We start from the raw sequence: 13,921 nt of genomic DNA on the forward strand, positions 1-13,921 counted from the left end.
ATTGTTGTAATATTTTATTTTATCTTTCTGTTGGTTGAAGTTTTGGGGACTCTTCTTCCAGAACCCTATCTGGATTTAGGTCTCCTTATGTCGATTGCCATTTTGGCCCTCAGAGTTGCCTGCAGTCCTCCTCGACCCTGCTGAAAGTCTTCTTACAGCTGGCTTGAAGAACCTTGTCTTCTAGCTTGCAGTACATGAAATCCAGCATCTTCTTACTTTGAGCTCTGACAACTGACATATTCCAACTTGCTATGCGTATATTTATTCAAATGGTAAAGTTCCTCTATCACATGTATAAATCATCATGTGGCTCACCAGAATATATGAATTGAGCAAGCACTGGAGCTCAAAGTATGAAGATGCCGTATGACCATCTGTTTAGAAAGCTGCAACACAGAGGTTGGTGTATGGCAAGCAAGATGAGAAGACCCTTAAAGCAAGCTTTAAGAATACTGCAAGCAACTCCAGAGGCGAACATTGCAATTAGAAGAAGAAACCCAAAGACTTTCTTCAACATAACAAAAAAGTACAGTAAAATATTACAGCAGGCAGTGTGGTGTGTTTGCTACTTTTTAGACTTATGGCCAATGGGTTGGGGGGCTGGCAAAAGACGCCTGGATAGTGATGGGTAACTGATCTCCCCTTCGTTACTGGAGTTTTCCACTAGGCCAGGAAGACGTCCAGAGAGCTCTTATGCACAGCAGTGGGTGACATGTTTTTAGTTTCTTTTCTGTTGTACCCAAAAAAGTATGGAAACAAGCCACTGATTTTACATGAGCTGTCAGATCTAATTCCATTTAAAGAGACACTGAAGCGAAAAAAAATATATGATACAGTGAATTGGTTGTGTACTATGAATAATTACTAGAACATTAGCAGCAAAGAAAATATCCTTATATTTTTATTTTCAGGTATACGGTGTTTTTTCTAACATTGAGTCATTCTCTAATATGTGCAGATTACACAACACTCAGCATTCAAAATGATTCTTTCAGAGCAGTCTGTGAACTAATGACTTCTCCTCTGGCAGAGAAAAAGTAATTAGTTCACTTACAGTTGAAATAATAAAAGTCAGATAACAGCCCTCTCCACGACTTTGAAAGTCGTAGAGATTAATGGCTTTTTTGCATAGAGATAACAACTAGAGTTTCTTAACTCTTCCTGTACTGGAAACAATTAGACTGATATATCTGATCTTAATGTTTTATTTCTTAGCTGTACTACACATACAAATCATAATATCATCATTTTTTTTCCGCTTCAGTGTCTCTTTAATGATCTAGAAAGCAGACAGCCGAATAGCCAACCCATGGAAACGGGACCTAATGACTTAAATGTCCTTATCAAACAATCGGTAAACAGAGGCACCAACAAGGATAAAATACACTAAAAACAGTTTAAAAGATAGGTAGCGGTGGACTTACCTCTTGTATGAAGGCAAAAAATATTTATTGGACAATAAATTACCCCAAACTTTCAAACTGTGGCACACTTAACGAGATTAACCTTTATTCAGCATAAGGTGGCCATACACTGGTCGATTTGCCATCAGATCGACCTACAGATAGATCCCTCTCTGATTGCATCTGATCAAAGAGGGATCGTATGGCTGCCTTTACTGCAAACAGATTGTGAATCGATTTCAGCATGAAATCGATTCACCATATGTGAAGCTGCCGCTGCCCCCCTCCCCCCGCATACATTACCTGAACCAGCCAGCGCAAGTCCCCCGGTCTCCGCTGTCTTCTTCTCCGCTCTGGGCTACAGGGCTGCAGCTTCAGCGTACTTCCTGTCCGGGGAAGTTTAAACAGTAGAGGGCGCTCTACTGTTTAAACTTCCTGTCCGGACAGGAAGAAGTGAAGCCTGCCGAAGCCCAGCGGAGAAGGAGCAGCGGTGACAGCGGGGATATGCGCCGGCTGGATCAGGTAATGTATTGCCGCTAGCGTCAGTCGTCGGACATTCGAACGCCGCTATCGACGCACTCCCGACCCGCCATCGATCGAGTCAAATCTTCCGCACGGACGGATCGACAGGAATGATCGATTTCGGACGGAAAACGTCGTTCGGTCAGCGTTTGCGCAACGATTTCACAGCAGATTCGATCACAGTGATCGATTCTTCTGTATAGCGGTGGGAAAATCGTTAAGTGTATAGGTCCCTATACAGTTGTTGAAGAAATCTACAACTAGGTGTTCTGTGTTTGTTTAGGCAGATTGAGGAGTCTAATTAGTTCCTATCAGCAATTGAATAGTCTGCAGGAGAGCTCTACCAAAGCTGCTCTACATCAGTAAACACTGAGGCTTAATCCTTTCAGTGCTCTTTGCAAAAGTCAAACCAAGGAAAACTTCAGGGTTTTTAGGATCTCCATAAATTATAATGAATATCTTTTTTCCATAAAGGTTATCATGCTGTCGCTAATCGTTTAGAGCAGAGAGGAAGTTCTGAGTTTACTTCCACTTTAAATGTAGTCTCAATTTACATGTATATTTATTTTTTATCGTAGGAAACTGGTCTTTGTGGAACATGACTGTCCATGACTCTGTTTTTCACATGGTATGTTTTGTTGTGCTTTACGCTTTATGGATCTGCAGTTTAATATGTATGTACACATTATCAATAAATGTTATGGGTTTTGGTTGTTTTTAACATGCTTTGAAAGTGTTTTAAAGTGGATCCGAGATGGACTTTAACTCATTGCATAATTGTGTTCCTTTTCTATTGTTTATAGGGCATTCCTCAAGCCAAATACTTTTTTCTTTTTGTTTTAATACTCTAATTCCCTATAAACTAATAAACTAAACAAGCCACGCCCACAGGTTTTCAGAGAGCCAAGGCACTTTCAGACAGTAGCAAGGGCTCATGGGAGCTCAGTCTGGGCAGGAGGAGGAGGAGGTATTACTAGCCAGAGATTTCAGAGGCAGAGGGGAGGAGGGAGGAGGAGGGGGATTAGGTTTTTTTGCTCAAGATGCAGATAAGCCTGCCTCTGTGTAATGTTTACAAACATGGCTGCTGTCATTGTATCACAGGAAGAAATAATCATATTCTATTACAGCTGTTTGCAGCTAGATTTGCTGTGTAAACTATCTAAACTTTAGATAAGATATATAGACAAGTTACTTATTATAGTTAGTTTTTCATCTCGGATCCGCTTTAAGCTACTTATTTGAAGATGAAGACAACTTTGTTTGTATCTCCGAAATGTTGTAAGTCGAGGAGTTTGTAAGTAGGGGACTGTCTGTATTATTATTATTATTATTATTAATTTATAAAGCGCCAGCATATTCTGTGGCGCTGTACAAAGTAGGAAAACAAACAAGGGGTACATAATAATACAGACAATGATATACATCACATATGGCAACTGGTGCAAAATACAGAGCTGGTGATTACGACAAATGTAACTTGATGAATAAAATGCATAACAGATTGCAAGCTATGAAATGAATAACAAATTCCAAGACACAAAAGGGTGAGCGAGTCCTGCCCTTGTGAGCTTACAATCTAAAGGACAGCATATGTGTAATGCCTGGCAGATCTCCTGCTTTCTTTCAGCCACTATACTCTAATCTATCCCCGCTTGAAGGGAGGTGAGGAAATAACACCTGCCCGACTTCGGTTACACCCAGGCCTTGGAGGTGCAAGATATAACGGCTGAGGCTGAGAAAGCCAGAGTACCGCCAGAGGTTACTACTGGGGTTAGTAACACAGTTCCGCAGTATCACATATACAATTCAACAGTTCAAGGGTATCACAAAGGTCTTTACCTGGACTCAGAGGAACTGAAGCACTCAGCATCAAGAGTCAGTGGTAACCAGGTAAGGTATAATCCAGGCAGCAGACAAGAGAGTATCAAGTAAACAGGCAAAGGTCAAGTCAAGGAAGCAGATAGAAGAGTATCCAGTAAACAGGCAAGAGTCAAACCAGTCAGCAGACAAGGGAGTCTCCAGGAAGCACGCAAGGGTTAATCACAGCAGAGTAGTCAAAATACAATCCGAGGTCAAAGTCCAGAATTTCAGCAATGATCAGAGTGCGCGCCCAGCAACTAGCCAAAGCTATGCTTATCACGGGCGATGACTGGGAGCATTCTGCACATTTAAATATCAATCATTCTCCAATCAGTGGCCGGCCACCTTCCGCACAACCAATCACACAGCAAGGGCCTGTCAGGTGGAGATCAGCTGACACCGCTCCAGTCAGCTGAGCAGGTCAGCTGACTATTGTTTACCCTTGTGGAGGGTGTACTGCAAATGCGCCCTCCGCCTATCAGCATGTGCGGACTTTGAGTCACCGACAGGGCCGGCAGCGGGGATAAAGTGTCAGCTTCTGCCTGGGTCTCGGCGGCACCTTATTATTAACAAGTACATTCCTTATAATATGATATTTTACGAAACCACCATATATTGTTTAGTTCCATATTTTCAAACTAGTTTACTATCTATTCAACACTGGTGAATAGATTCATAACCACTCATTGTTTCTCTCTACAGAATAAGGATATCTCTGAAAACCTGACCCTGCATCAGTGCACAGATCTGGGAGGACATCTAGAGGGCACCAGTTGCCATTACGTGCCGGATGTTCTTCTCATGTCTGTCATCCTATTCTTTGGTACATTTGTGTGTACAACATCACTGAAGAACTTCCAAGGAAGCAGATATCTATCTACTTCGGTATGTAATGTAAGGGACAGCATTTAAATAATTTTGAAATGTGACTTGTGGTGTTTATACATTTGGCCTGTAGCTTGCACTGTGATATTGCATGCCTGCATAAGATTACCTAGACTGTCGTGGATCGTTGGTTCCTGTTTCCTGCTAGATAGGAACACAGAGTGAAATAGCTGCTTCATGTAGAAAGCTAGTGAATCCTGTAAATAAATGTAGTTTCGGTTATCCTGCTTCCATGACTAATGAACAAAGCAGGACTGTAAGCTTAAATTGCTCTTCTTAGCAGGCTTGGTGACAGTACTTTCCCTACTATATTTTCTGCACTGTCCCTATGGGAAGTTCCAACCTTTTTGCAGCACTAATTAGTGGTATAGGACCGCAGACTTTGGTTATTTTCTCACAGCAATTTTACCATCGTTTAGTTGAATCAGCCCCTTTGTAACTCATTTTCCAACCCTGACAGGAATCCAAAGACCATCAGTAAACTTTGACACCTCTGTCTCTTATCTTCCCTTAAAGTGTACCAGAGGCAGCACAGGAGGTGCAGATGGGACACAGAGGCCTAATTGGTGACAAAAAAACAAGATATAGATCATTTTGTTGTGCTAAGTAGTGGTAACTTTATTGGCAAATGAATGGGAGGAGTACTGAAAGCTGAAAATTGCTCTGGTCCACAAGGGGAAAAAACCCTCAGTGGTAAACTGGTTACAATTTAACTATGGTGGTTTGTGTATTTTCTGCAGATACGGAAGCTGATTGGTGATTTTTCAGTGATATTGACAATCGGAATTTTCTGTGCTGTGGACGTTTTTTGTGGGCTTGAAACTCCAAAACTCATAGTCCCAAGTGAGTTTAAGGTAAGACGACAATACTTTTGCTGAAGGCAGTTTCTTGTTATTTAAAGAGGAACTCCAGTGAAAATAATGTAATAAAAAAGTGTTTCATTTTTACAATAATTATGTATAAATGATTTAGTCAGTGTTTGCTCATTGTAAAAGCTTTCCTCTCCCTGATTTACATTCAGACATTTATCACATGGTGATATTTATACTGCTGGCAGGTGATGTCACTAGAAGGAGATGCTGTTTGCTTTTTTGGCAGTTTGAAACAGCTGTTATTTCCCACAATGCAACAAGGCTCCCACAGTGTGATATCAGTACGTCAGTGCTGTGAGGCGCTGACATCATTTGTGGGAGGGGTTTCACCACAATATCGGCCATACAGCGCCCCCTGATGATCCGTTTGTGAAAAGGAACAGATTTCTCATGTAAAAGGGGGTATCAGCTACTGATTGTGATGAAGTTCAATTCTTGGTGTCGATCTCTCTTTAAATATGCAGTGGTATAAATGGGCAGATTAGTCAAATATGCCACACCAATCATGATCACCAGATTTCAGCTCATACGTGAACGTGCCTAAAATGTTTTACAATGGGGAAGAGATCCTCAAAAACCCCTTGGAGGCATTATTGGGAAGGAAGCCCCTTGAGCACCAAGGAAACCAATTTGTATGACTGCTGCAAATATTTGCAGCTACTAAGCATACAATAGCATGTGCCTGGAACTGGAAGTCACTGTTATTACATTTCCACTAATTCATTCTGTACACATGACCATAGTTGAAATCTGCACCCTGATTGTGGGCATACGTATGTGTACACCCCTGGTGGGTTAGGTGCAGGGTGAGCCGTCATTCCGCTCACCCTGCTGCCACTCAAATCCCTGTCGGCAGGGGCGGAACTAGAAATCATGGGCCCGCTGCGAAACTTTGGATGGGGCCTTCCACCCTCGCTTTCTGCACAGGCAAACTGAGAACCAATGTTAATCAATTGGCTAGTGCACACTATTACACTAAAGTACACAGCGCTCAAGATAATCAGTAACCATATATCAATATGATATCTCTAATCAATCTGATACAGATCAGTCCAATTGAATGAGTGAAGGTATAGTACAATCAATGTGATCTATATAACACAGTTCTCAAGAACTAGGAATCCTGGTCAAAAGACCCAGGAAATAGCAGTCTATCTTCAGGTACGCTTCTGCCTTGAGCGATTCCTTTTCTACTACACCTCCACAAAGTTCACGCTGTGAAATCCACACTCACCAGCGGCGATGGGCCAGGGTTACAGTGGCCGTCACAAGCTTTTGGGGCATTACCAGGCTCCTCCTGCCTCTCGAACTCCTTCACCTGCCAGTTGCCAGCACTTTTTCCAACCAAATCACCAGTACGTTCTTCTATGCATAATACCTCAATGACAATAATACGCCTTCATTGCGCAGCATTGTTAAAAACTGACAACATTTATTAAAACATTCCACTCACATGTCACGAGTAGGCAAGGCTTGCGGAGTTTCTGAATGGGCTCCTCCCCCTGTGGCCTCCCGGGCACACTTGAATGTGTTTTCCCCATGCAGATAGAAACAGACAGCAGTGAAGCACTGCACGCATTTTCTCTATAAATTACATTCACTTCTGTGATAAAACGTGCATGTTTTCACACATACAGACACACTGTATGTTCAGAAAATGCTTACAGAAAACCGAAAGATGAGTGTGCTCCCAGCCTCAGCTTATTACACTCACTCTGTCCATCTCTGATGGAGCAGAACTGGCACAACACTTGGGGAGGGGTGGAGAGGCTGGGGGCTGTATATAACACCCTGCTGCACACTAATTAGGGACTGTCTACAAATCTATGTACGATTCATTATCAGTGACTGAGCAGATGCAGTCATTAGAACTATTGTGCCGAGAGCACAGGACATTTGCAGCGGGCCGGTAGAAGCCCCAAGTGAATGACTGAAAAACTTTTTTTCCCCTCGGCTTTAAATTCCCTTTAAGAGGCCAGAGAAACCATGTAATAAAGTGTTCAAAGATACATTTAGGAAATAAAAAAAAGAGTTATATTAAATGACACAATTCAATTTAAAAAAACAAAAACAAATCTGGTCTCCATTCCTGCACAACTTTTTATTTTAAACCATCCATCCAATCCCGTATACATCGCACAATCTGCAGCCTATGTACATGGGTCAACATGTTTAGGGACCAGTTAATATTTACTAGCATGAGAGGTTGCAGAAGGACTTATTCATTGATCAGTTCTGATAGGTCTGCAGCAGAATTAATTTTTGATTAGCTTTGAATCAGGTCTCTTTGTTTGGATAATTCAATGATCACCTGTAGAGCGTACCTACTCTACATCCCTGTCTCTGATTGTATCACAGACAGATACTCTTGTAGATTTGCTGGAAGTCTGCTGGACAAAGGTTGTAATTGTTGTTATACTTTATATACTGCTTTGCCAACAGGAGCTGGTACTATCATTAAAATAACAGTGTAGAACTAGTCAGCACTAACTCAGATCAGTAGTTCTTTAAGTGACATTAGGCCAATTGCGCAATCAGAGATGAGCGTAATGACTTAATTACGATTTCGCTAAATTTCGCGTAATTACGATTATGGGCGTAAGTACATAATCGTAATGAAGAAGGATTTCGCAAAATTCCACGTAAGCGTAATTTTCGCGTAATTTTCGCATTACAGTGGGTATCGCGAAATTACGTTTGCCTTGAATGCAACCGTTTGTAAGCGTAGTTACATAACATAATTTCGCGATAGTTCATATTACTGTAAGCGTTAATTTTCGCGTTGTTTTCACGTTACGGTGGGTATCGCGAAATTACGTTTGCCTTGCATGCAAACGTTTGTAAGCGTAGTTTACACCCTTGAACTGCGCATGCTTAGTTTTTACATTATTTAACGCGAAAAAGCGTTTATATGCGAAAATTTGTTAGCGTTCGTCTGACTACCGCCGATTCGCTTCTGATTGGCTAATGCGAACAAGTAATTTTTTATAGCTAACAAGTAATTACGAAATTTGCGAAATTACGAAGAAATGCGAAATTACGGTATGGTTTAACGCGAAATTACGTTATGGTTTAACGCGAAATTACGTTATGAACGAAAGGCGAAATTACGCGTTGAAAATTACGCTTACGGTATTTTCAATTACGATTTTAATGGCAATTACGCTACCATAATTTCGCATCGTAATAGCAAATTTCGCATGCGTAATTATAGTAACGCGAAATTTCGAAAATTTCGGCTCAACCCTATGCGCAATGCTTTTTATCAGCATAACAATCACGTTATCCATGTACCGTTGGTCGTGCTAACTGCGCAACACGCAGTACACTGCTGGCAGCTGTAACTGTAGTATTGCCTTGTGCTGTCTGCACCTAGCAATATTACCACTGCTTTGTGCATCAGCCCCCCCATGAGCTATAGATTTTAGGTGTACCTTAAATGTTTTTTCTCTAATACTAACTATATTCTCCGTAACATGTACTGTACCCCAATAGACCCAACACTGCTATTATAGATTAAAACTACACTTTTCTTATATTCATGACTGTTTCTTTGTTTTCTTTTAAAGCCAACAAACCCAAACAGAAGTTGGTTCGTGTGTCCATTTGGGGAAAATCCGTGGTGGGTGTGCTTTCTCTCTGGTATTCCGGCAATTTTAATCACAATCCTTTTATTCATGGACCAACAAATTACTGCCGTCATCCTTAATCGCAAGGAATACAAGCTAAAGGTAAACTGTAGCCATGTGTCATCCCACCAATAGTTGCGGGAGATGAGGGCTAAGATTCTTCTGTTTTTGGTAGTGTAGCGCTACAACTTATGCCTGCTAACTGGCAATTACGAGGGATCCACTTGTCCTGCAACTGCGGGTCCAATCACTTAAAAGGACATTATCCCCGCACTTTGACCCAATAGGCTGCCTGTCACTTGACAGGAAACTTCACAGGCAGCCAGTTGGGCCAATCAGAGTGCGGGGATAATGTCCTTTAAAGTGATTGGATCCGCAGGGGCTCAGGGCAGGATGAGTGGAGCTCTCATCATTGCCATTTAGCAGGCATAAGTTTGTAGCTATGCTACTCTGATAAGACACGCTAACTCTGATAAGGCATGTTAACTCAGTTAAGGCACGCTATTTGTTATATTAACTCAACACCTATGTCTTCTCGGAATGCTTCTGAAGTACTCGGTTCTGAAGATGAGTGGATCCATACTGGTCATGCACAAGTCACTCGTCTTCAGAAGTACTTGGCGACCCGATCACTTACGAAGCCTTATACGGAGATCCCTTTTTCGACATTAAAGTCAGATCGCTGCAAAAGGGGAACAGCAGTGGAGCGAGGGGTATTTATGCAATTTGAGGATTGGTATCCCAACATAGGCAGAGTAGGAGAGGTAGTTATTGGCACATAGACTTTGGGCATCTATTAGATGCTGTGATTGCCAAAACAGGTAAAAAAAGCGCCTCCGGGTGAACATGGTTCCCAAATCACTGCTAATAGCAGCTAATTGCAGCTATCAACATTGCCAGAATATGGCAGCACTGAAAATATGGACAGATAGGGTTAGGCAGCGGCAGGGTCATTAGGGTTAGATGTGTGTGGGGGGGTTAAAGTTAGGCATGACCAAGGGGGTTTTATGGGTAGGCAGTGCCAGGGGGTCCTTAGGGCCCTTTCACACTAGAGGGCTTTTTCGGCGTTTTAACGCCACGGCCGAAGTTGTCATTTTCCATGGTAAAATGAAAGTCCATAGACTTTTATTTTACCTTTCACATCTAACGCCGCGGTTTGTAGTGTTGCGTTTCAACGCTCCCAGGAGCTTTTTCTGGGCCTACAGTGGCGTTTCTCATTACAATTGATAGTAATGTATTGGCGTTAAAATGCCTTCAAAACGCCTTCAAAGCGCCTACAGCCAAAATGCAGCGTTTTAGCTTTTTACCACTGCCTGTAGTGTGAAAGAGCCCTTAGGGTTAGGCAGTGCCAGGAAGGGGGTTGGTCTTTAGTGTTAGGCACCACCAGGTGGGATCGGTTAGTGTGGGAGGGCTAATGTTAGGGTAAGGTTAGGCAAGGTCATAGTAAATCAGTAAAGATGAACAATATTTTACTATCGGATTTAACGAGATTCTGAAGCGAGTCTAAATTCATGTTTTTAACTTTTATTAATGTTAAGCACTAAAGTTAGTGCTAAACCACCGCATCCCCGCGGCAAAATGAGGGGTTTATACCCCCCAAATCCCCTGTGCAAAATCCACGACTTTCTTGGTCGTGGATTTTGCTGCCTATTGAGGCAGAGCTTAGGGCTGTAGCTCTGCCTCCAAGCGCGTTAATCTGCCAGCGGATCTCCGCCTCTCCCCGCCCCTTTCAGTAACGGAAGAATGAGAAGGGTGGGGAGAGGCGGTGATCAGCGGGGATTGACGCGCGAAGAGGCAGAGCTACAGCCATAAGCTCTGCCTCAAGCAGGAAGCGATTCCCAGATTTAGCAGAGGGGATTTGGGGGCTATAAACCCCTCGTTTTGCCGCGGGGATGCGGTGGTTTAGCACTAGCTATAGTGCTTAACATTAATGAAAGTTAAAAACGTGAATTTAAACTTGCTTCAGAGTCTCTTTAACTAGTAGAATATTAATGGTACAATTCTGTATAATGCTTGAAGAAGAAACCTTTGATGGTTTGAAAGCTTGCAATAAACCACGTGCAGTTAGTCGTTAAAGGTTTGACCCAAATCTATGTTTGTTGGCTTGATGTCAGCATATCTGCTACACGCCTAACACTTGACCACACATCACTTGAGGGAATAGGAACACTGAAAGAGAACCTGAGATGAGGGAGGTAAAAGAATTCATACTTTCCTGGGGCTTCCTCCTGCCCCATGACCACTGTTGCCTTCCTCGACGTCCTCCCAGGTGCCTCCGATCGCCTGTTATCAACTCCGATAATCCGCTTTCAGTAGTGTCAGTCTGGCTCTGCTGCGCATGTGTGGCCACATGTCACATTGCCGTGAGCGCTCTGTGCCTGCACAGTACTACCTGCACAGGTGCAGAACACTCCCAGTGACATGAATGCAGCGGGCGTGCAGCCGGGCCACGCATGCACAGAAGAGTCCGACTGATGGGACTGAAGGCGGATTACCGGGGCCGACAGCAGGTGAACAGAGGCACCTGGGAGGACGGCGAGGAAGACAACGGTAGTCATGGAGCTGGAGGAAGCCCAGGTAAGTATGAATTATTTTACCTCCCTCATCTCAGGTTAGCTTGAAATGTATAACTGCACAGGGGAAAATGTTTAATGAATGACCAAGTACAATGTGCACTGTATTTCTCTTACAGAAAGGTGCAGGTCTGCATCTGGACTTCTTCTGCATAGCTCTGTTGATTATTTTGACCTCCTTTATGGGTCTTCCATGGTACGTCTCCGCTACGGTGATATCTCTTGCTCACATGAACAGCCTAAAAATGGAAACCACTGTTTCGGCTCCAGGAGAGCAGCCCAAATTTCTGGGCATCAGGTAAACTTTAACTCACGTAGTCTAAGGAATTTATTAATAACATCAATTTTATATGATTACCTGGGGCGTAACTATGAATCATGGGCCCCACAGAAAAACTTTGGGGCACCCCCATTATTCATACCGTTTCCCTTGCCTACCCCTTGGTGACCCTCACAGCCTGGGGGCCCATCTCACAAGGGTCATAAAACAAGTGTGGCCATCATGATCTTCACCCCGTAACAAGTGTAGCCACAAAAACACCCGATTTGAAGGAAGGACCCATTTACCAGAGGAAATAAAGTAGTAGTTGGGGACCCCTTACAGTTCTGGGCCCACCTGCAGTTCCAGGGACTGCTCCGCTCTAGCTACGCCCCTAATGATTACTATATTAGATAGGTAATGCTCAAGAGTTTTGATGAATACGTTGGAAGCAAGGGCTTTTGCTTTCTACCACAAATTTAGATTTATGAATTGCAACAGGCAAACATTCTTGGCAATATCCCGTCTTATTCCCTCTCTGTCTCCTAATCTCAAACCTTCCACTCTTGTAACACCTGACACTAATCTCAGGGCCAGATTTCAGGAAAGCCCACCAAGGCCCGGGCCTTGGGTGGCATATGGCCAAGGGGTGGAAAAGGGATTGCTGCATATGGAAGAAGAGGCTGCAAATGGAATGCAGAGGTTGCAAATAAGGAGCAACACATGGAAATAGAGAGCTGCTGCCCAAGGGACCTGTATAGAACTAAAAGAGGGTGCAGTACATGAATGTCAGACATGAAAGAGGGGGCTGCACAAGGAATAGGAAGGGGTGTTGCACACTGAAGGGAAGCTGCAAGAAAGTTGGCCTGGGGCGAAAAAGTATAAATCCGGCCTTGACTAACCTGCCACACAGATCCCAACCTTCCTCTCTTGACTTCTAACTCTAACCTTCCCCCTTGCCATTATTGTAATATGTAGCCAAACTCACTACCAATCAGAGTGCCTTCCATCCTCACCGCTTGCCTCACCACTCTAGGTGCTCGACTACATCATAGTCGAATGACCACGCCAAATTTCAGATCAGATGCATGACAGCCGAGCACTTTACTAAGCCTAAACTCAGGCCCCTGGCAACCCATAGCTGCAAACCAATATTGTGGTCTATGGATAGACGTCAGGCATTCGGTGCACCAAACATGCCTGGTTCATTGCTACAGGGCCACTGATCATAACAATGACTGTGCTGTCAATATGTTTGTAAAGGTTCTTCAGGTCATCATTGAGTCAGTACACTGCTCGCTGCACCTTTTCAAGCATTTAAAAGAGAAATAAGTCTAGGGCGTACAAGAATGTCAACTTTTATTTTCATTCTAGAGATAACTGATATTCACAATGATATGTGTACAGTCAGCACTCATGCTTTGAGATGTCCATAGATGTCAAAGAGGAATGGTGGTCGTGATTCAGGGATGTAACTAGAGGGTAGCAGCACCTGCCCAGAACTGTGGGGGCCCCAACTACCAACCTATCTTCCTCTGATACAGGGGACTATACTTCAGATCAGGTGTGGCTGTGGCCACACTTGTTTTATGAGCTTTGTGAGATGGACACCAAGGCCATGGAGGGCACAAAGGAGAGACAAAGGAAGGGGTGTGAAAATTTTGGGGCCTCATAAAAGTTTTGCTGGGGGCCCCATGAATTGTAGTTTCCTCACTGTGACGTGATTGTAAAAATTAGATTATATGGTGCACCCCTTCCCCTAAATAAACGGAATATCGGTCTCAAAACGAGACAGAAGAAATTAACTTGTCAAGGTGTTTATGGCGTTCTTCTGTTTGTCCACTTTGCATCCAATTAATTCTAATGAACTAGCATTCTGGGTTTTTGTTGTGAGTATACAATTTATATAAACTTTGTT

At 43.1% G+C, this 13,921-nt stretch overlaps 1 protein-coding gene across 1 annotated transcript in view; it reads left to right on the forward strand.

Moving 5' to 3' along the window:
- Positions 1 to 13,921, forward strand: part of LOC137562417 (electrogenic sodium bicarbonate cotransporter 1-like) — a 74,882-nt gene that overhangs the window by 41,668 nt on the left and 19,293 nt on the right. The window contains exons 13-17 of the mRNA XM_068273760.1: positions 2,504 to 2,553; positions 4,488 to 4,670; positions 5,411 to 5,524; positions 9,112 to 9,273; positions 11,864 to 12,042. Coding sequence (XP_068129861.1) covers positions 2,504 to 2,553; positions 4,488 to 4,670; positions 5,411 to 5,524; positions 9,112 to 9,273; positions 11,864 to 12,042 — 688 coding nt within the window. The remainder of the gene's footprint in view (positions 1 to 2,503; positions 2,554 to 4,487; positions 4,671 to 5,410; positions 5,525 to 9,111; positions 9,274 to 11,863; positions 12,043 to 13,921) is intronic.

This window comes from Hyperolius riggenbachi, chromosome 3 (genome assembly GCF_040937935.1).
Source record: "Hyperolius riggenbachi isolate aHypRig1 chromosome 3, aHypRig1.pri, whole genome shotgun sequence".
NCBI lineage: Eukaryota > Metazoa > Chordata > Amphibia > Anura > Hyperoliidae > Hyperolius > Hyperolius riggenbachi.